The sequence below is a fragment of the Brachypodium distachyon genome, chromosome 3 (genome assembly GCF_000005505.3).
Source record: "Brachypodium distachyon strain Bd21 chromosome 3, Brachypodium_distachyon_v3.0, whole genome shotgun sequence".
Classification (NCBI taxonomy): domain Eukaryota; kingdom Viridiplantae; phylum Streptophyta; class Magnoliopsida; order Poales; family Poaceae; genus Brachypodium; species Brachypodium distachyon.
Window position 1 is genome coordinate 1,638,738 of NC_016133.3, and position 23,214 is coordinate 1,661,951.

General features: G+C 49.0%; 2 protein-coding genes across 3 annotated transcripts; one reads left to right on the forward strand and one right to left on the reverse strand.

The window, feature by feature from the left end:
• Nucleotides 1–13,614: 13,614 nt before the first annotated feature.
• On the reverse strand, nucleotides 13,615–14,747 carry LOC104583927. The gene is made up of 2 exons (XM_010237952.1): nucleotides 14,217–14,747; nucleotides 13,615–14,133 (listed from the first exon to the last, which is right to left on the reverse strand). Exons 1-2 carry the CDS (start codon nucleotides 14,745–14,747, stop codon nucleotides 13,615–13,617), a joined length of 1,050 nt encoding a protein of 349 aa, XP_010236254.1.
• A 5,234-nt stretch (nucleotides 14,748–19,981) lies between these two features.
• Nucleotides 19,982–22,507, forward strand: LOC112271918. Of its 2 annotated transcripts, none has more exons than XM_024462174.1 (3): nucleotides 19,982–20,278; nucleotides 20,372–20,628; nucleotides 22,087–22,507. In XM_024462174.1, exons 1-3 carry the CDS (start codon nucleotides 20,212–20,214, stop codon nucleotides 22,339–22,341), a joined length of 579 nt encoding a protein of 192 aa, XP_024317942.1. In that variant the 5' UTR covers nucleotides 19,982–20,211; the 3' UTR covers nucleotides 22,342–22,507. The 2 variants fall into 2 exon arrangements, with proteins under 2 accessions (XP_024317942.1, XP_024317943.1); XM_024462175.1 differs by lacking the exon at nucleotides 22,087–22,507 and adding an exon at nucleotides 20,797–20,935.
• The last annotated feature ends 707 nt before the right edge of the window (nucleotides 22,508–23,214 follow it).

Sequence of the window (23,214 nt, forward strand, 5' to 3'; positions counted from 1 at the left end):
TGCTCATGTATACATTCTGGCACGTACGCATTTGCAGTAGAGTTGCAATGTGGATGCTCATGTACACTCCCTCCGTCTCATATTAAGTGACTTTCTATTACATGTATCTAGACGTTTTTTAAACATAGATACACTCACATTTGGACAAATTTGAGCCATTTAATATGGGACGGAGAGAGTACTATGCTATTAAACGTTAAATAAATTGTATACTAGCTCCATAACATGTTGTGGTACTAAATATTTAAAACTAGCCCACCTCAGCTGGGTTCCATTGCTCCTATTTTGTTGGGTGCCCATTAATTCTCCTCAGCTAACCAAAATGATAGTCGAGCCCTAGTAAACAGGTATACTGATCTTCTCAATCACTACACAAAAAGATGAAATTAAGAAGAGTGTGTACGTACTACATTGTGGGTTTGTGGCTCCGTATTGGTCAGCACGCACAACAACAAATTAAGCGTCCAAAGTGTGAGGTACTACTACTACAAGATTCGTGCGTTGTTCGAAGACGCTATAAATAAGAAGATGCGCCTGCTGCAGTACAGGAGATTAATTAAGAAACCTCGTCACCTAAAAAAATATAGCTTAATTAAACTTGTACTCTACTACGGATGGCAGCAGAAACAGCTAGTAGTTCACTGGACTGAATGCAATAAAAAAAAATTGACACTCAAAACTCTGATGGATACGAGTAAAAGCCTCATCAACACCGCTAAATTATTTCATGCCAATGCAAGTATTTTTTTTTATAGTGACTTCAGGCCAAGTCGAGGTATCCAACTAGGTGTCACATTTACCCTTTTTTTTGCGAAGACGTGTCAGATTTACCCTATAGAAAAAAAAACAAGCACGGGATCAGTTCTGTTACTGTAGCCAAATTTTTTTTTTCTGAAATCAAGAGAAAACATGATCACTTGCTCAATTGGGCAAGGTTTACTTTGGTCTTCCATTCGAACTTGTCGCTTGTACTACGGACCAGAATACTAGAGGAGTTCAGGAGAAAAATCCCGTCCAGAATACTAGATAGGAGAAACGTTTAGATGTTGTTTGGAGGGCGGATGGAGTGGGTACAAGTCAGGGAAGCCGCGTCCGATGAATACTACGAGGCTAGCGGCTTCAGACTAGATCTTTACAAACGGATACTGCAACCATGAGGAGACAACAAAAGAAGAACAATTTCTACTTACTTCTATAGAATGAATTCCTGTTTTGGATACTCCCAAGAAAATGAATTCCTGTTTTGGATACTCCCAAGAACTCCCAAGCCTAAACTCAAGATCAGAAAATGCATGACCACAGCAAATTGGTAAGACAAGCTTGGCTGGAAAGGAATGTTTAGCATGCACACCCACATTTGTGTAACTTGTAACCATGTGTTCTAGCTAGCATACTAGTCTTCTATTTGTAGCCAGACATTTGCATTGGTTGGCTAGTCGTGACAACCAATATATTAGTCTCCACGCCTTTATTTTTTTTCTCTGTTTTCACATTTTAGTTGTTGTTTAGAAATGGGGTGGAGACTTGAATGGCTGACATGTAACCTCGACATGTGCATGGGATGGTACTCAAAACAAACATTCATTATGAAGTGAAAATTCTGAATCATCAGACCAGATGGGCATAACAGGCTAATGGGCCGGGTTGGGTCGGGTTAGTCCGACATGTTGTCTTACATGTGGGGCCCAACTATTGAGACATAGTCGTCGCTGTATAGAACTGCTCTCTCCACTCCCCACGTCCCTCCTTCCTTGACTGTAACTGCCGGCTGTACTTGTATATATATGAGGCAATACGAGAAGCAGCACTGTGGTGCATTACATCATTCTTTCCCTATCTTCATGGTATCAGACGCTGGGCTCTGACAACCGCCCACGTTTCCACCTCCGCTGCCCACGACTGCCATGATGCAGTCCCCCAACCTCTCTGCCGGACTCGGCCGCGGCCTCTCCGCCGCCTTCGACACCGCCGCGCCCTCCCTCGGCTCCCCCAGCATCCACAACGCCGCCGCCGGGCTCCTCAACACCTCCCCAAGCGCCGGTGAGGCCGCTGCTGCTGCGGAGGTCGCCCCGGCTGCCGCTCCTCCTCACCGCCTTGACGGGGTGATCATTTCCGAGCGCGTCCCCCTCGTTCTCCAGCTGCAGCCGCCCAACTTCCCCACCTGGCGCGCCCTGTTCGAGCTTCTTCTCCAGCAGTGCGGACTCACGGAGCCTCAACGACCCGGCGTGGCTCTAGGACGACGCGCACATCATCTCGTGGGTCTACTCCCAGGTCTCACCGGAGATCCTTGGGCTCATCATCATGCCGGCTCCGACTGCTTCGTCCATTTGGGCTGCTGTTCGCGGGCTGTTCCTCGACAACATGGAGATGCAGGCCATCTACATCGGCTTCGCACTGCGCTCGCTGGTCCAGGGCAACATGCCGGTTCTCACCTACTTCGGCAAGCTGAAGGAGTACGCCAACCAGCTGCGTGACCTCGGCGACCCCCTCTCCGACCGCCAACTTGTCCTCTAGATGTTCCGTGGCCTCGATGAGCGATTCCAAGTCTACATCCCGATCCTCGCCAGCCGCACGCCGTTCCCCACCTTCCTCAAGTGCCGTGCCTTCCTCGACATGGAAGAGGCGCGCCGGGCCAGGTCTGCGCCACTAGCTCAGGACACGGCTCTCCATGCTGCACCAGCACCGACCGGCGGCAACAACGGCTCCACCAGCACCAGCGGCAACTCCCGCGGCCGGAACCGCAGCAAGGGCAAGAAGCAGTCCGACTCCTCATCTTCGTCGTCGACTCGTGCTCCTCCTACCCCGGCACCGCTACCCGCGCCGAACGCTCACCCATGGACGGGACTTGTCCATGCCTGGCCCGTGCCCTGGCGCCCCACGTGCCTGGCTCGGGCATCCTTGGTCCGCGCTCGGCCGTGCCGCCGGCGTTCGCTGGTGCCTCTGCGCATCAGCTCGTCACCCCTCCACCGGCCTACTACACTGCTCCACCACCGGTGCCAACGCCGTCTGCCCCTGCCTGGGACCAGCAGGGCCTGATCCAAGCCCTAAACGCCCTCTCAATGTAGTCTGCCCCAGCCCCGTCCGGCGACTGGTACGCTGACACCGGCGCGACGACGCACATGACCTCGGATCCAGGTATGCTTCAAAATCTTCGCTCGTTTGCTCATTCCAGTATTGTTGTTGGCGACGGTTCTCTACTGCCGGTCACGCACATTGGTCATTCCTCCATTCCCACTTCTTCCACACCTCTCTCTCTCTCTCAAACGTCTTGGTTTGTCCCTCTCTTATTAAGAACCTTTTCTCTGTCAAAGCTCTCACTCGTGAAAATCCTGTTAATGTTGAATTTGATGATATTGGTTTTTTTGTCAAGGATCGGCGAACCAAGCAGGTCCTCCTCCGCTTTAACTCCAACGACGACCTCTACCCGCTCCGCAACACCCACCACAACCTCCACGCCTCCACCGGCTCTGCTGACCTCTGGCACCAGCGCCTCGGCCATCCCGGACGAGCTGCCCTCTCCAGCGTTCTTCGTGATGCCGCCCCCACCTGCAAATCGTCGCCTTCTCACACGTGTCATGCTTGTCAGCTAGGGAAGAATGTTAGGTTGCCTTTCTCTTAGTCGTCGCATGTGTCGTATTTCCCTTTCAACTTAGTGCATTGTGATGTCTGGACATCTCCCGTTCTTAGTGTTTCGGGTTATCAATATTATCTACTTCTGCTTGATGATTATAGCCACTATGCCTAGACTATTCCCTTGCGGCGTAAATCTGACGTGTTCCCTGCCATCCAGCACTTCCATGCCATTCTGCAGAACCACTACCATCTTCCCCTTCTCACGATCCAAACGGACAACGGCAGAGAGTTTGACAATGCCGTTACCCGCACCTTCTTCTCCTCCCACGGCATCCAGCTCCGCATGTCATGCCCCTACACTTCGGCGCAAAATGGCCGTGCCGAACGTGCCCTCCGCACGTTGAACGAGATCACCCGCACCCTGCTCTTTCATGCATCCATGCCTGCCATGTTCTGGGCCGAAGCCCTAGCCACTGCCACCTTTCTCCTCAATCGCCGACCCTGCCGCCCTCGCCAGTTCACCACACCATTCGAGCTCCTCCATGGCACGCCACCTGACTACTCCCCTCTCCGTGTGTTTGGCTGTTTGTGCTATCCCAATACCACACCCACCTCGCCTCACAAGCTTGCGCCGCGATCCATTGCCTGCACGTTCCTTGGCTATTCCCCCGACCATAAGGGCTACCGCTGCTATGACAACTCCACTCGCCGCATCATCGTGTCCCGACATGTGTTCTTCGACGAGTCTCAGTTCCCGTTTGCCCCCAGCCCACTCGCCACCAGTGCCCCTCGCGCTCGCCACACCCCTCGGTTGCCCAGCACAGCAGTCACACCACCTACCGCGGCAGCCCTCCTTCCTGCCGCGGCAGCACCAACCCCTTCCGCAGCAGTCCACACCCCTGCCGCGGCAGCCAACGCCCCTGCCGCGGCAGAATCCTTTCCTGCCGCGGCAGACTCCTCTACTACCTCGGCCGCCTCCTCTTCTGCATCGGCAAGCCCTGCCTCGCCCGCGGCCAGCCCTCTCTCCCCTGCCACGCCACCTGCCGCGCCACCTCGACCCTCCCACACCATTTGCACTCGAGCCCAAGCCGGAACGTTCAAACCAAACCCCAAATACACTCTCACCGCATCCACCACCAACACAATCTCTCCAATCCCGACCTCTGTGCATGCTGCTATGCGAGATTCTTGTTGGCTAACTGCGATGCAGGACGAGTACCGAGCATTGATGGTGAACAACACCTGGTCCTTGGTGCCACGACCCGCCGGCGCCAATCTTGTCACCGGCAAGTGGCTCTTTCGGCACAAGCCGCTCTGACGGCTCCCTCGAGCGCTACAAGGCAAGATGGGTTCTCCGTGGCTTCTCCCAGCGGCCGGGCGTCGACTTCGACGAGACCTTCAGCCCTGTCATGAAGTCTGCCACGGTCCGCACCGTGCTCGCCATGGCTGCTGCTCGGGATTGGCCAGCTCACCAAATGGATGTCAACAATGCCTTTTTGCATGGTTTTCTCCAGGAACGCGTCTACTGCCAGCAGCCTACCGGCTTCGTCGACGAGCAACGCCCTGATCATGTGTGGCTTCTCAACCGGTCCCTCTACGGCCTCAAGCAAGCGCCACGTGCCTGGTACGACCGGTTCACGGCGTTCCTCTACTCCATTGGCTTCGTCATCACCAAGTCTGACCACTCTCTGTACGTGCTGCGACGCGGCTCTGACACGGCGTTTCTGCTCCTCTACGTCGACGACATCGTGCTTACGGCCTTCACCGACTCGCTGCTGCGTACCATCACTGCACAGCTCCAGGCTGAGTTCTCCATGAAAGATCTCGGCGCCCTACGCTTCTTCCTCGGCATCCGGGTCACACGCAGCGCCGCCGGCTTCTTCCTCGACCAAGAGCAGTACGCCGACAACCTCCTGGAGCGTGCAAATATGTTGCACTGCAAGCCCATCTCCACGCCGGTCAACACCCGCACCAAGCTCGACGCCACCACAGGCGCTCCTGTCCGCGATGCCTCTGAGTACCGGAGTATCGTCGGAGCGCTGCAGTACCTCACCATGACGCGCCCTGATCTTCAGTATGCTGTCCAGCAGGCCTGCCTCTTCATGCACGCACCACGGGAGCCTCACCTGGCGCTTGTCAAACGAATCCTGCGCTACGTCCATGGTACTACGACGCTCGGCCTGCACCTCCGGCGGTCTACCTCTCTCGAGCTTGTTGCCTACTCCGACGCCGACTGGGCTGGATGCCCGGACACCCGCCGATCCACCTCGGGTTACACTGTGTTCCTCGACGATGCCCTTGTCTCTTGGTCTTCCAAGCGGCAACCCACCGTGTCCCGGTCGAGTGCCGAAGCTGAGTACCGAGGAGTCGCCAACGTTGTTGCTGAGAGCTGCTGGCTGCGCCAACTTCTCGGCGAACTTCGCGTCCACATCGACAAGAGCTCGGTCGTCTACTGTGACAATATTTCCTCCGTCTACATGGCTGCCAACCCCGTCCACCATCGGCGCACGAAGCATATTGAGCTCGACATCCACTTCGTCCGGGAGAAAGTCGCGCTTGGACAGCTCCGTGTTCTCCACGTCCCCACGACGCTGCAGTTCGCCGACATCATGACGAAGGGGCTGCCTTCTTCTTCTTTCCAGTAGTTTCGGTCCAGTTTGTGCATCGGTCCACCGACGCTCAAACTGCGGGGGGGGGGGGGGGGGGGTTATTGAGACATAGTCGTCGCTGTATAGAACTGCTCTCTCCACTCCCCACGTCCCTCCTTCCTTGACTGTAACTGCCGGCTGTACTTGTATATATATGAGGCAATACGAGAAGCAGCAGTGTGGTGCATTACATCATTCTTTCCCTATCTTCATGGTAAACTGTCAAACGACCTTAACTCGTCACTTTGGGTTCATTTGTAGAGACTAAAATTATGTTTTTTCGGACAAATTAGCAAAAGAGGAGGCTCCGTGAGAAGAATGCCCCAAAAACTGTGGTTTTGTGAAATTTACTCTTAATTAATTGTATGTAAAAGAGCTCTATTTTCAGCGTTGATCTAACGGTTCGTTGATTTAACTAACCGTGAAAAATAATCAACATGTCTCAAGGTTAATTAACCTACTGGTAGTAGAAATGTAAATCAATCTGAATTGTTGGTGTGGTCGGCCGATGAGAACAACTAACTACATTGTCCAAGATTACTATCTGGATGTGCTTGTGGATGCAAGGAAACTGATCATGTCGTGGCATGTCATTTGAACCAAATTCTTGTTCATCAAATGATGTGGTAGAAGAACAAGCTCACTCGGGTCAGGTGCGCGCAACAAATTCCTGTTGCCTCCCAAACCTAATTAGCTCGGAAGTTACGGTGTGATCAATTCAATGATGGAACTAGTGAGGTGATGTGTGCATGGATGAAAGTTTGACAGGTGAGCTATATATATGCAAGTTTTTCATCGGGTTCAGCCGCCCAATTAAGTTGGGTAACCAAAGTGTACCTACCTAGCTTTTAAATGGAATGGAACACTAACATCATGTCACATTGTCATAGAGCTATAAGTCCACATTTTTATTTGGATCACATCATAGCTGCATGCAAGTACTATTGTACCAGAATTCTCGATCCCCTTTTTTTCTAAAGAAATATATGAAGACTCGACTTTTATTTACTTTTGATAAAATTATGCAAAAATCCACGCTCACATGCACACATAACACTTTACCACAGTTTATGAATACTATGTTTTACAAAGCCACGTTTTGCGCTATTTATCACACTAGTTTGAGATGGCTCATTGACGTTAGTGGGCCTGGCTGACGGGAGTGCGGCCTGTTAGGTCGAACAAGGCCCAAATTTTTCGGGCCCCCAAAATTTCTACTATACGTGCTGGGCTGCAGCCCATAGCCCATTAGAAATTAGCTAACTAATAGTTCTAGAAATCTAAATCAATTACCGATTAGATGGAGAAACGTCAAGACGCAGAAGATGGATCTAGAGACGTTGATTACGAAAGACCAAGATGGAGCCTTTAGTTCTATAGTGGATTTTCGTTGCTTATGTCCGTTTCGCTTGTTTCGATCTATTGTACCTTATTCTATGAACCAATAAAGCCAGACGTTTGTTCTAAAAAAAATCCCAATCAATCTGGATCGCGCTTGTAAGGTCGGCCCAGACAGGACCAAGTGACCAACTATGAATTAGCCAGCTAGTTGTGCCTAAGCAGCCTGTGCTGTGAGAGAGTGATCGACCATGTGGCGCATGGCATTCGAGCCCCCATTTCTTGTTCATCTCTCCCAATCCTGCAGATTCTCGTACTGATTCTTTTGCTTCTGGACGTACGACGTACGTACCACCGCGCACAGCAAAGACAAGAGTCAGGAATGCAGACCTTCTAATCACTAGCAACTTAGCATCGACTCAACCGATGTGACGCTGTCTGGACAACAATTCTCAAAATGGCAATCGGCCGAGTCATATCGTGAAATTTGAATCCTTGGCAAGGAAAGTGTATGTGTGATAGAACAAGTCGAACATAAACAAACTGCGCGCAACGAATTCCCGTTACTTCCCAAGCCTAATTATCTCGAAAGTTATGGCATCAAATGGTGGATATAGTGAGCCGGTCGTGCGTGCGTGCATGTAAGGCAGGAAGGTGAGCTATGTATATATTCAAGTTGTAATAACCAAAGTTGGGCAATGAAACAGTACTTATAGACGTACCTTCCACATGGTGTCACAATGTCACGGAGCTAGCTAGCTATAGGTCCACCTATTTATTTGGATCACATTATAGTCGCATGTACTGTACTACACAATTGCAGTAAAGTTGCAATGTGATGCTACTATGCCAAAGCCCAAAAGTACATGGTTCCCCGATTATTGGTGGAATCTAGGTTAGATTTGATCGCTCAGTTAACTCTAATATCATGACAATTTAGCACTCAACTTGTAAACTGTATACTTTTGGTGAATTTGTCTGACTTCAGAGTTCAGTGATTGAAACTGAACACTCACGCGAACAACAAACAGTAGAGGAAGATATAGATTTTCTTCATATTCATGTGTATTTTGGCTAGCTTTGCCTATCTGTATGGGCAAATTTGGCATCAGTAAATGTTACATTAACATCTCGGTAGATGGCGCAGCATGCGTATGATCGATCATCAGCTGAACAAAGGGGACATGAAATGGAGATGAAGATGTGAGATACTTTTTGACGCGTCGTTCAAATATGCAATCCATGGAGAAATTGGAACATTCTGCTCGTGATGAGAGTGTGTTGGCGAGTTTTTGTGTATATATGTGACATTGTAGAAATTGAGAAGTTGAACGTACCCTCATTTTTGTTAGAGGAGAAAAAGGGCTCGTCGTAATTCATAGACAAGGAGCTAATATGCGCGACTAGAACTGACCACCACCGTATCACACAGAACAGAAAACACACCCCTACTTACCAGAATTGTCTCTCAGCCAATTTCTGATGTTCCCAGTGACTCCCAAACCTAAGTTAATTCGACCAGGATCTGAAAATGAGCGCCGCATATGGGCAAGAGTAAGACAAGCTGGCCGTAAAGAAATACTAATCCCTCCATTTCACAAAGGTTGGCGTATTTCGTTTCGTTAAAACAGTCCTTTGATCAAGAATTACTCTATTAATATGTAAGTTATATGATACGAAATCATGATCATTAGCAAGAACTTTTAAAGACGAATCCATTGATATAAATTTCATGTATGAAAAAAATACATATCAATAGAGTTTTCATTGGTCAAAGCCTTATCTTAACGAAACAAAGTACGCATAATTTGTGAAATGGAGGGACTACTATTTAAGCATACGCCGACAGATCGTAAATTGTGAACCCCGTACGTCCTCTAGGCTCTAGCTAGCATATATATGTGTCTTCTATTTGTAACCAGATCTTGCATTGATTATAGCTAGCTAGTCACAACCAATATAGTAGTACGGATGAGTACTAGAGTGTTCTCACTCCTTTCATTCTTGTTTTTTTATAATTTGTATGTTTTAGACGGAGAGATAGACACCACGTGGATGTTCCAGTTATCGATTGCCTGCAGATCAAGCGAGATAACTGCATGCAAATGTGTAGGCGCGCTGAGCCAACCTACGGTCATTATTACATTGAAGGCACCATTGTATCGCAATAATAGTAGGTCGGTTAAGTTGAGGTCGTTGTATTGAAGGCACCATTGTGCGCTGAGCCACAAAAGTACCACAAATTGTTATAAGTGACAGCGTGTGCAAACGGCAGGATCTTGATTAAGGCCTACCTTTAATTACTGGAAATCTATACTGGACATAGGCCATAGCTAATGGACAACTCCGATTTGATTGCTACTCCAGTCATCTCTTACACTCCAGACAAGGTACTGTAAAAAAAATCTCCAGCTAGTTTTTTCTCTCTTGAAAATGAGGAAATCAGCGAGCTAGGCCTAGCAAATTAATGGCCACACTCCAGTTTTGATTTCTCTGGTCCAGCCATCTCTTCTTTAATCATGAGGAAATCGGCAAAGATACGTACAATTAATACGAGGCTTCTGGAAGTACCGCTCGAAACAATCTTCCGGCTGGACATACTTCAGGAATCGTTTTGTCTCTGCCCTCTGGAAGTACGTATCCGAAAACACTTTCATCCATGCATAAGGCAGACTATGGCTAGTGAAGCCGCGAGCTGCTAATGTTAGCAGCTTGGCATGGGCACAGGAGAGAAGCTACCGGACTCGGCTCTTGTTGGTCAGCGTTTGACCCAAGCAATATCACGAACTTCGAATTGCTGGTAAGGTAGTGTACGGTGTGGAAGAACAAGCACAGCACGTGATGAGCTCGCGCCTTGATTCCCCGTTGCCTCCCAAACCTATCGCGTAACTAACTTGAACATGACGAGATCAATTAATGATCGAGCTATATATAGCTTGTGAGCTGTCAATGACCTGACTACCTGAGCTATAGCTAGGCAAGGATGTGGGCTATATATATGTTCATGAAGTTTAGCTATCAGGTGGGTCACAAAATACTCCTTAATTACCCTAGCTGGAATGGAACTCATCCTGCCACAGTGCTATGGAGCTGCAATTCCACCTATTTATTTGGAACGCATTAAAGCGTTATTGTACTTGAATTCTCGTGTGCCTTCGCTACGGAATTATATACTGGATTTTTTATTGCTTTTTTAGAAGAAAGAATGGAATAAGACGAGCGAGCGAACTCAGAGGTGCCTTCATTAGGAAATGGTGACAACTCCCCAATCGTTCAAGGGTTCGCCGGATGGAAAAAGTGCTTTTGGTTCGATTATAGAAATATTCTTGATTTGATCTGTGAACTCTCAGAATGTTTAGATGCTAAAACCTGGTAAAACTGTACACTTTTGGCAATTAATCTTGTTCGATTTTGAACTTCAAAGATCAAAACTGAGCTCGATCTCAGTCGACACTTGACAGTAGTGGTAAATAGACGTTTTCTAGATCTCCATATTTATGTGTACTTTTGCTTTTCCTAATATAGGCAGATTAACTCAGCATCATTATTCCATTATCAGTGATGATGTGGCGACAACTAGCTATCTAGTTCTTGATCTTCCCCTATGCCGTCTGTGGACAATTGACCGTGTGATGGCATGGCATTCAAGATGATTTTTGTTCATCTCTTAGCTGCTCGTACCGTCAGCAGCCTCCGAAGACAAAAAGGCAGTTGTTAGGCTAGTGAAACCACGAGCTGCTAACATAGCATTGGTCAGTGGGAAGCTTGATGGATTGGTTTCTTTTTTATCCCAATCGACCTAAGCAACATTGGGGGGTTGAAGTTGCGAGAAAGATAGTATATGCGTGGTATAACAAGCACAACACACGGTGAACACGCACCTCGATTCCCTGTTGCCTCCCAAACCTAATTAGTTAGCTAAAATATGCATGACATGATCGAGCTAGCTAGTTAGGTCGAGCGTCATGCCTCGATCGATATTACATGAAAGGCCCGGATGTGAGTGTTATATATGTTCATCGAGTTCAGCTGTATGAGCTAGCTGGGCCACGAAATACGTGCTTATTGACAGAAGATCATGCACTATAATTTTGTTATACGTGAAAAGGAAAAAGGCTAGATAGTTCCTGATGTGCATGTAATAGCAACTAGATATTTCCCCACACGCTGCTGCGTGAAATGTAGTTCTCGTCTCCTTGTGTGCATGAATAAAAATAAGATGTTAACCAGTTATAGATGTGCTTCATAAATATGAGCACACTATGAAGGGGTAATAATGATAATGAGAATGAAAATAATGTTGTGCCAATGATACCAAGTAAGATAAGTAATACAAAGACTTTCAAAAACATCATATGTTAGCACTCATGAGGAATTTACGTGAATGAAGTTGTGATCATTCATGGAGAATACAATTAAGTGTCACAATTAATTAATATCCAAACGATTAAGTAAAACATTAGCATTCCAAAGAAGAAGAACAGAAGAAAACATCTAGCTAAGCTAGCTAGCTCTTCTATGTACAATGCGCCAGGTATATTCGAGTGTGATCGACCATGTGGTGGCATGACATTCAAGAAATGGTCATCTCTATAAACTAGATGCTCGTACCATCGGCACAACGGCCTCACGAAAAAAAAACAGTCATTGGGCAACTGAAACCGTGAGATCCATGTTAACATAGCCTTGAGCAACAAAATTCAACTGGGCTGAGGCATTATGAGTAACCATCACCCGAAGCAATGTAGTTACTCTCTGATGGGAGGTCAAATGGTGTAAGTGTGGTAGAACAAGCACAATGCACTGCGAAGGCATGCCTCCATTCCCTATTGTCTCCCAAACCTAATTAATTTGCTCGAAATTGCATTACGAGATTGACGATCAAGCTAGCTAGTTCATGAGGTCGTTTTGTGTGGTGGATATGCATGGAAGGCCGGGAAGTGAGAGATATATTCATGGGAGGAGGGGCGGAGCTGGGCCCCGGGCAACCTGGACCGTGGGAAAAATCCTCACCTATATAGTTAGGTTTTGGGCTTGGCCCGGCCCGTAGCAAATCAGAAGATGGGAAAATAACAAATGGGCCAAAAAAACAGCCCATCCAGCTCATCACTTTGTGAGGGTTTTGACTAATCCCGGTGACTCTCAAGCCTAAGCAGACGATCAAAAAATGCGTGTATCATGTACTAATAGGGTAAGAGCTCCGGCTTGAGAACCATTTCCTCCATCTAGCTCGATTTAGGTACCTAGCATATGTGTCTTGTATTTCTAGTCAGACCTCACATTGGTTAAAAGTCACAACTAACAAAGCCACAACCAATTCTACACTTTTCACGCCTTCAATTTTTCGTTTTTCTTTTTTACATTAATGGTGGGTGGTAGGCCAGCTGAAGAGACAGATATCACCCAGACTAAAATGAATTAATGGATGTTGCAGATCAAGTGAGATAAGTGCTTGCAACGTGAGCCAATCGACGTACTGTTAATGGCAAGTACTAAGACGAAGGCCGCATTTTCAAGTTTGAACGATCTATTCATGTCTGTTTCAAGAAAGAATGCAGCCATAGCAAGATAGCTTGGGGAATGGCTGTTGACTGTTGTGTATCGATTTATGAGACCAGGAAGGGGAATTGTTGACTGCCACTTTGTTTTTGCTAGAATGTTGATGTGGCAGCATACTTCAACATATGCACTATTCCTCAGCGTCTACCGAAGAAATCCTACGGGTGACTCCTAACATCTGAGTTTTCTATTTTCTTAAAAAAAATCCAAAGAAATACACCATAATAAATCAATCTTCAGGTTTATAGTTGATGCTCACACATGGCTCTAATCATTAGTGGAACAGATGGAGTACAATACAATTGCTTGTTTCGACATGAAAAATATCGGGGAAGAGTGGAAGACTCATCCAAGTTATTCCAAGATACCAGCCATCTAGATAGGAGTAACTACAGCACTAACATCTAACATCTGTGCAGACCTGCTGTCGCAGCGAACGTTGCTGCAAGCAGTCAACTTCCTACGGAGGACTCTAGTGATATCGTATGATATCGAATCAAGGGAGAAGGGAAGGGAAGAGCCAGGATCCGGTGGTGTGGCAGCCATGGGATTTGAGCGGAGAGACGATGGCATCACGGATGGTCTTGGTGCTCATGTCATAGACCCTGAAGCTGCGGCCACTGCGGTCGACGGACCAATGGTACCGCGGCCGGGGCGATTCCCAGACGAAGAAGACGCAGTTCCCGGCTCCGCCGTAGACCGGCAAGGCCCCGGAGCAGTTGGCGCTCACGAACAGGGCCTCGCCGTCGTCCAGCCCCGCCACCTCCGACCACCGCCCCGTGCCGCCGTCGGCCTCGAACACCACGAAGCTCTCGCCCTCGCTGCGGACCAGCAGCAGCTTCTTGCCGCCGCCGCCGCCGCCGGGGACGAGAAAGTACCTGATGTCGTAGTGATGTAACGCAATGAACCGCTCCTCGGCCTCCGTGATGGGCCGGGGATCGGCGATCACGCACCTGGGCTCGCAATCGTCCAGGCCGTAGGCGTAGAGCGTGGTCCGGCCGTACAGGGCGTAGAGCTCGTTGCCGTGCAATGCGATGTCCAGAAGCAGGCCCGCGGCCCGTGGCGGCGCACGGAGTACTCCCGACCACGACCACGAGCCAGACGGCTGGCGGCGGCGGCAGAAGGCGACGCCGTAGGGGGGGGGAGATGGACGCACGCGATGGCGGCGACGAGGTCGCCGCCCGGGCAGACGACGAGCTTGAGGAGCTTCATTGGCGGGAGCTCGATGGTGGTGGCGCCGGAGCCGGAGGGGACGAGCGGGTTCACCAGCAGGTGGGTGCCGGTCTCGGCGTTGGGGAAGTGGAGCCACTCGCCGAAGGCTTCGCAGGTGGGGTACTGATCGAGGTTGATTTGGGGGACGGCGATGTGGTGGGTGGCGCCGTCGGGGAGGCTGACGAAGCGGCGGCGGCGTCGGTCGTCGTCGTCGGAGGCGGTGGGGAAGAGCCATGGGAACGGCGGCGGGAGGAGCCACCACTGCTGCTTGGCGGCGTGGCGCCATTGCCGGCACACGCAGCGGAAGCGGGCGCGGTCGGCCAGGGACGGCACACGGCTCAGGATGACGCCGCACAGCTCCGACGCGAGGTCCGACCAGCCGCCCGCCGCCCACGCCGCCGGCTGGGAGCGCCGCATCCGCTTGCTCGGCCTAGCCGTCAAGTTCTCCATATCTTTGCTGGGAGACGGCGATCTAGCTTGGGCGCGGAGGCTTTTCTGATCTCGTTTTGGGCACGGGATGGATCCCCTATCTGTGGAGGATCGGCAGAAAAGAACCGACTTTGCCCAGCCCGGAGACGGGAACCGAATTGGACACCAAACCGGACTGCCTTTTTTCTTTTCTTTCAGCGTGTTATTCATTGAGAAACATCGACCACGAAAAAAAAAACACCTCAAATGGGACTAGCACGCCCCCCAAGCAGTCGCCTCTTCCAAATTGTTGGATGTCGTTTATGACCATCTTCTTTAGCTTTTTATTTACAGTTAAAAAAAACATCCCGCTTCTTAAGTTGAGAATCTCTTACTGCCATCTATTTTTCATATTGGGTCGTGTGCGATTTGTTGGTCCGTTTGCAATTGTCGGAATGATTTAGTTTTTAACAAAAAGAAAGCTTACTATTTTTTGCAGGTGCTTTGTCAGGCGACGTACTTGTTCCGTTCTTGGTCCCCACTGCTTTCGATGGTTATCTATGGAATCTAAGTGCAGCCGTATAGAGATGGTAGCACGGGAGTTTTACAGCCGGTTTGGATGTCACGCCGTTCGTAGGCTGGATACTAGATGATTTTTGCAGCCTATTTGTTTTACTTTTGAGCTATTTTGAGATGTAACTGAGATTGATGATACGATACTTTGGCTTAATAATATTATGGTTGTGTGCATCGATTGATGCAGAGGCCGGAGGTATTCCGTCCTTTGAGTAAAAAAATTATATATATATATATATATATATATATATATATATATATATATATGAAATAAAGTTTAAAAAACAAAAATGTCTATACAGAGAGCATATCTACAAGGCAGCTATCTAAAATCTAGAATCCATATTTATTCTCATTTATTGATTTGTGTGAAATACTAACAAGTCATGCAATCCGAAGACCATGAACGGCCACAATCAATTGAGTTTTTTTTTATAGAAATGAAGATAAGTTAGAAAATACGACCCACTCGGCAGCTAGTGAACCACGTCTTCTAGCTTTGCGGGTGTGCTATGATTCCCAAAGTACACTCGACCATTTTTTTTTTATCAAAAGGGCTTTTCTGCCCCTGTTCCATTCATCTTTTCGTTAAACGGAACATCATATATAGTTCATCTGCCTCAGCAGGGAGTACGATAACGCATCTCGGCCGAAGGGCCCTAATGGCGGCACAGGTTTAAACCAACTCCCATTACATGACATGGCATTACAGCCGTCAGCGCAATCAAGCCAAGTTGCAATCGTTAACCAATGGGTGATTTTCAGAAGGGTTTGAAACAGCTTCGTCATCAGCGACATCGTCTGGATCCCCTGGCATGCGCTCATCGTCAGCATTGAGAAAGCTTGCCTCTTCTTTATCTCGGAGAAGCTTTGAAATCTCCATTGCCTTCCAGCTGTTGCAGAGGATGTTTCAGAGCGGGTTGGTTTGCGCTTATGCACAACACCCTCCAAGATCGAAGGTGTCTTAGGACCATCCACCACAGCGCCTGCAGTGAAGGCCAAGAAGTAGAAGAAAAAAGAGCTTATTTCGACATTTCCATATAGACCAAAGTATGGAAGCAGTAGTCATATTGATCACTTCATTATTCTTGTTACCCATCCAAAAGGATGCATGTGAAAGATTAGAACCCAACTGTTACCCATCCACAAGACGCTCTAACTCTTGTGGCACCATGGCAAACCATTTTGGGAGAGCCACCATTTTGTGACTTAGCCCTAGAACAATATTACTTACAATCATCCTGATTGCGATGGTTTTGAATGCTCATGGTGACTCTCAAGCCTAATCTCATGATCAAAAGATGAGTAGAGCATATAGGTAGCAATACAAGCTCTGGTTGCAAAGGAATGTTTAGCTATGCCCGCTGACATCGTGTAAAAAACTTTCGAACCATGTCTCAAGCTAGCATATGTGCGTTGTATTTGTAGTCAGATCTCACATTGGTCAGATATAGTCTCATCACACATTGGAGTGCTTCTTCACGCCTTCAATCTTTTTTTTCTTACATTAATGTTGTGGGTGGAGCCTGCCAGTGACGATTCTACCGGCTAGGCTTCGATAGGCTCTAGCCTACCCTCTGCTTTGAACAATCATCTATTGTGCATGTGCGGGTGTGGCATCTTGATCCATGATTTTGTATTAGCGATTTCAATCAAGGGCAGGAGAAAATCCAAAGGTTTTGCTGGGTCCACCACAGCAGCCTAGTTAGGCCTTGCGGTACATGATATGGCCCATTTGAGCAGCTTTATCCTTGCAGCGTAGAATAAACCCACACACCATGGGTGATTTTGCTTGGCAATGGCAGATTATATTGTGAGCTTTGCATTGATTATGTATTTCTAATGCTAAAACTATGATTATTTGTCAGTCCAATTATGCATGAATTAATTATGGAAGAAACTGCTAAATACTTTGTCGCACAAAAAATTATTTTCGGTTTTAGAAGACGAAAATGGTTTTATTACTAGTATCTCTCGACAATCTCTATGCGTGATTTCTTCTTAATTTTGTAAACTTGATTTTTTTAAAAGAATTTTGCTATTTTCACCCTAGTTATGGATAACATTTTTCCTGCTAAATTTAGCTTATGGATTTTGTTGTTTAAGCCTATCCTCTATTTTCATCCTAGAATCGCCACTGGAGCCTGCAGAGAGCAGGTATCACAAAATGAATGATTTGAAGGCTGCAACAAAAAGAGTAAGCTATGAATTCCACTCGATCTGATGATGGATGCAAAGCTACAACAATGTGGGATCTCAAAAATTAATCCATGAATGATATCGAATCAAGGGTAATTAAGGAAGAAGGGAAGGGAAGAGCCAGGAGCCGGTGCTGTGGCAGCCCTGGAATTTGAGCGGCGAGATAGCACCACGGATGGTTTTGGTGGCCATGTCATACACCCCGAAGTTGCCGAACCGCAGCCCCCGGGTGGGTTCCCCAACGAAGAAGACGCAGTTCCCGGGTCCGCCGTAGACCGGCAAGGCCCTGGAGCAGTTGGCGCTCACGAACAGGACCTCGTCGTCGTCCAGCCTCGCCACCTCCGACCACCGCCCATCCACGGCCTCGAACACGGCGAAGCTCCTGCCGTACTCGCTTCGGACCAGCAGCAGCTTCTTGCCGTCGTTGCCGGGGACGAGGTAGTGCCTCGTGTCATACACCACGAGCATGTACCACACCTCGGGCACCGTCGGCGGCCGAGGATCGGCAATTACGCACTCAGGTTCGCCATCGTCGTCGTCGTCCAGGTCGTAGGCGTAGAGCGTCTTGTTGCCGTACAGGGCGTAGAGCTTGTTGTTATCCCCGCCGTGCAACGCGATGTCCAGCAGCTCGCCCGCTCCCGGCGGCGGGTCACGGACTGCCGACCACGACCACTCGCTGCTGCCAGAGCCAGGCCGGCGGCAGAAGGCGACGCCGCAGGAGCCGTTGTCGGCGAACACAATGGCGGCGGCGACCTCGCCGCCCGGGCACACGACGAGCTTGCGGAGCGCCATGGGAGGGAGCTCGATGGTGGCGCCGCCGCCGGGGACGAGCGGGTTCACCGGCAGGTAGCTCTCAGGCCTCTCGGCGTTGCGGAAGAGGAGCCACTCGCCGAAGACTGCGCAGCGGGCGGAGTACGGATGAGGGTGAGGTTGCCTGGGCCGTTTCTTCCCGATCCGACGCAGCATTTCGAGATGGCCTGAGTCTAAGTTGGGCTCGGCCCGACAACGAAACAAGCCCAAGGCTGCAGCTTAGCAGGCTCGGGCCGAGTCAATCCGAGCTACCGGTAGTATAACTATAAATTACAAATATTCGCTAAAAAAAACTATAAATTAGTTTCGCTATAAAAAAAAGCTCTAATTATTTTCATTAAATTGACAGGTACATTTAGCCAACAACCTATACGTAGTACAGTACGTGCAATGCAATTCAGCTTGCTTTCGTTGCAGTACTTGCAACAGTGCGTCGACTGGCTCACGGTTGCATGCGCAGTTATCTCACTTGATCTGCAACCTTTCACTCATTCTAGTCCCCACGTGAAACATTACATGCCTCTTCAGCCAGCCTCCACCCACCATATTAGTGTAAGAAAAAGACATCAAAAATTGGTTGTGAGTTGTGACTATATATCTAACCAATGTGAGGTCGGACTACAAATACAAGACACATGCTACATACCTAGATTGAGCTAGATGTAGGACGACATGGTTCACAAGCTTTTTACACGATGTCAATGCGCACCGTGCATATATAGCTAAGCAATCCCTTTAATTTGCAACCCAGAGCCTGTCTTACCATGTATGTATATAACACGCATTCTGTGATCGTGTGCTTAGGCTTGAGAGTTACCGGCATTATTCAAGATCCTCACAAAGTGGACTTCCGTAGTTACGAGGTTTTTTTTTTAGAAAACACAGTACAGACGCAAGCACTCACACACACATGCACGTACACTCATCCCTATGAACGCACGTACGCACACCCTATCCTTATGAGCACCTCCGAGAGACTGAACCACCTCCCTATCGTAGTAGACGGATACGTCACTCCCACAAGAAATGCGAGCATCCATGCCAAGTCTGGAACTAAAACCTATGTGAGCTGGTTTCACCACAAGGAACCAACCACTTGAATTAGGATCAGTTCGCAGTTACGAGTGTTCTTTGGAATGGTCACAAAAGTAGAGCTCTCGCCAGCTTGATCATTCTTGTCGTGCGTGAGTTAGCTCTGGACTGAGATGAATGATAATCTCTCGTAGCTAGTGGAATACGGACACCGCGAGTGTGGTGGCCGCGTCTCTAATCCTTATTCACACTGGGGCCGGCAATGGCGCGGATGCATCTGTTGGGCGTACAGGCGGCCGCTAGCACTCCACGGGCTCCTCGCTCTTCCTTCCACTTATTCCTAATTCATTACTCCATTACTGGGTTAATTCAGGAGATCGATAATTAATCCCATCATTGTTGTAGTAGCAAGCATATCTGAACTGAAGAGCCGTCTTGCGCCCCCCAAGTTTGCGCTCCTTCATCCCTCTGCAGGCGAAATCGGCTGGTTTGCCACGTGTAGCTGACTAGTGGGACCTGACTGTCAGTAACACCATCAAATGAACTGTATAAATCATATTGTTTGGGCTACTTGAAACAACTTAACCCAAAATGGTGGTTCCTACTTCAATTTTAGGTGTGTGAAACCTTTGCCCAAGAGTTTTGGTTTCGTGCTCTTTATTTTAAGTTTGGCTAGGTCCTCGCCGTTCAAACTCTCTCCGGCCGATCAGTTTCCTTTCCCCGTAATTAAGAAACGGAACCGCCCAAGCGGCCCAGTCATTGTGATCTCGAGCGCAAGTTCCCACGTTTGCTGCAGGCTTCCGCGCACTCCTTTTTACTCTCGCGCACCCCGGCCTTCGCACTTCAGCTTGGCCCGATGGAGTTCTCCCTCCGTGGCCCAGCCACCGGCGACGACCACCGCTTCCCCGACCCTCCGCCTCACGGTATTTGAGTTCTTGTTCAAAATGAGTTGGAATTTAATTTGGTTATGCCGGCCATCTACTAGCTAGCTGCACAATGTCGATCTGGTTATTCAGGAGAGCAAGAGCCGAAGCTGGTGATGAGGGACGCGCTGCTCTCGCAGCTCCACATGGCCTGCCTTCGCCGGGAGATCATCGAAGCCGAGCTGGCCGAGATAGAGCGTGCCGTGGCCCTGCGCGCCGCCACCGGTGGCCACCAGGCGCAGACAACGCCGATGGCCGATGCGGATGCCGGACGGCCGTTCAGCACCAATCAGCCAATGGCTCAACAGAATCCAGAGTTCGATGAGCATAAGCTTCCGGACTCCGATAAGGTGAGTGCAGGCAGCTTGTGCATTTTGTTCTGTTTTGGTTTGGCATTTTAGAAAAACCGTTCTTGGTTATGAATCTCCAAACTGAAATCAAACTTCCTGTGAGACAAAAAAAACCTCTGATCTTGTAATCACAAATTCAAAATTCACAAACCTGGGTTTAATTGGCAGGATCCGTTGCTCTCGCAGCTCCACATGGCCCGCCTTCGCCGGGAGATCATCGAAGCAGAGTTGGCCGAGATAGAGCGTGCCATGGCGCTGTGTGCCGCCACCGGTGGCCACCAGATACATTCGTGCTCTTTATTTTAAGTTTGGCTAGGCCCGTTTATCCCGCGCCTGGGCCTGGAGTTTGCATTTTCGTGCCGTCCCGGCCTGGCCCCTATATTGTCGTGCTTCATCGGGCCAGGCCCGTTTATCCCGCGCCGGGCCGGCCCGATAGCCACCTATACCATCGTCCCAACTCCCACGCGGCCACCTGTACCATCAGGGCCGAGCTCCGTCACAGGCCGTCACCGCCGCACCTGGAAGCTTCGTCGACTCCGTCCACCCCTCCTCGACCCTTCCTCGACAGCCTCCTGGATCTCCTGACGTCAAAGCGGGCGGCGGCGCGCTGGCGGGCGACGGAGGACACGCGCGGGCAGGGGATGGGGCTCTGGCGGGCGTTGTCGGGCGCGCAATCCCAGAGGTGGCGCGGGCGGCGGCGAGCTGGCGGGCGACGGAGGACACGTGCGGCCAGGGGATGGGGCTCTGGCGGGCGGTGTCGGGCGCGCAATCCCAGAGGTGTCGTGCAGGCTAGGGTGCGGAGCGGCGGAGGCGCTCTCAGGCGCCGGCGGGAGCGTGGGCGGAGGAGCAGGTCGTGATTTGGGACAGCCGAGGGTGGCGACGTTGCCGGCATGGCGCTCCAAGTTAGCCGGTGCTCCCGCTGACCGAGTAAGTTCACCTCTATCCCTTGTGCTGACCGAGCGGAGCTAGCCCCGATCGACGCGGTCATGATAATCTCCACCAACGCTGGTGTGGTGGGATGCTTTCACTGATCAACCTGCTTGTAGTACGTGCATCTTCACTTGTTTCCATTCTTTTTTTCTTGCATTTTTTCCAAATATGTGCTTCATCGTAGGAATGTGATCTCTTCTGAATCGAACCTAGATTAGGTCCTAGATTCGATTTGGTTCAGCCCCATGTTGGGGCTATTTTAATTTGGTTCAGCAAAAAAATTATTGATAGTACAAAATAACGACCTACCCAATCATTGAGATCTAACACAAGCTTGGGTTGCGCCCGTAAAGACATAAATTAACCTGAACTTAGGAGAATGTGCCTAGGTTGTATTTACTGACTGGATTATAAGTGTTTAATGACTTTAATCTGAACATGTATTAGATGTTGGCATGGACTTGTAAACTCTTGAAGAGCATAATTGTTTATGCGTTGCTGTTTAACAAGCGCTATATCATTGGACAGGGAGATGTTGCGACTGTTGTACAACCTCGTTGTGATAGGCCACTAGAGCGATGGGAAGATGGAGAACGGAGAGGCTACGGCAGCGCGGCCGACACCAAAGGGAGAACAAGGTTTAGGGTGCAGTGCGGCGCCGCCGACGATGAGTGGGGACTATCAGGGGAGGGGAAGAAGAAGACGACGAGACATGAGAATAAGAGAATAGGTGCAGACCGAATGAGGAAAAATTTGCAGAGGTGGCAAGATATTTTATTTTGATGATAAACTTGTCATTACAAATAAAACAGCTACTATATACTAATTTTAGCAGCTGGCTATTTAAGCTATGCATGTTAAAATAATTTTATCATCCGTGGAATCGTAACATGGCACATGCACCTGACTTCATTTAATTTGTATTAATGCATATTATATATCTTGCTTATTATGCCACTAATACTGACTCGTGCTTTATTTATGCAACAACGACGTCGGTGCCCTGCTCAAGCATCATCAATGTTCATCGATGTGATGCACGTGATCACCTTTCGAAGTAGTCGTGACGACCATCGTGTGCGTGGGCCGTGGTAGCGCACGGACATTTCCACTAGTAGGAATAATATCAACATGCTACTGGTCGTGACTAGAGTACAAGAACAGTGGAGATTAGGGGAAGATCAGACTGGAGTACTAGTCATAGAGTTAGTGAGCCGTAGTCGTAGCAGTGGAGGTCGTCGTACCACGCACGTAGGCGTCTGAAGCGACCGCCCCCTTAGAAGGGTTCGATCTCTGTGCTTATTTGTGCTAGTTCCTGGATCGACTCACTAGCACACACGGTTTCAAGATGTAATACCAAGAAACAAAGGTCGAAAGTACTTTATTACATCGTATCATTCAGAACTTAATAGTACTTACAAACTCGCATAACCCCTTGGGTCAGCATAACAAATAGAGTTCCAGAAATACCAAAATATTGTTTTTCAAACTGCAGCGGAAAAGGTGGAGCAAATGGGCCTCAACTACTCCCAAAGGAGAGAGCATGTTGGAATGTAAGCACATGATTCACCTGCATTATTGATTGCAGCCACTACGTGATCAATACATTGAATGTATTGACAAGTTCACCTGGAAGTTATAACAGATCCTACCAAG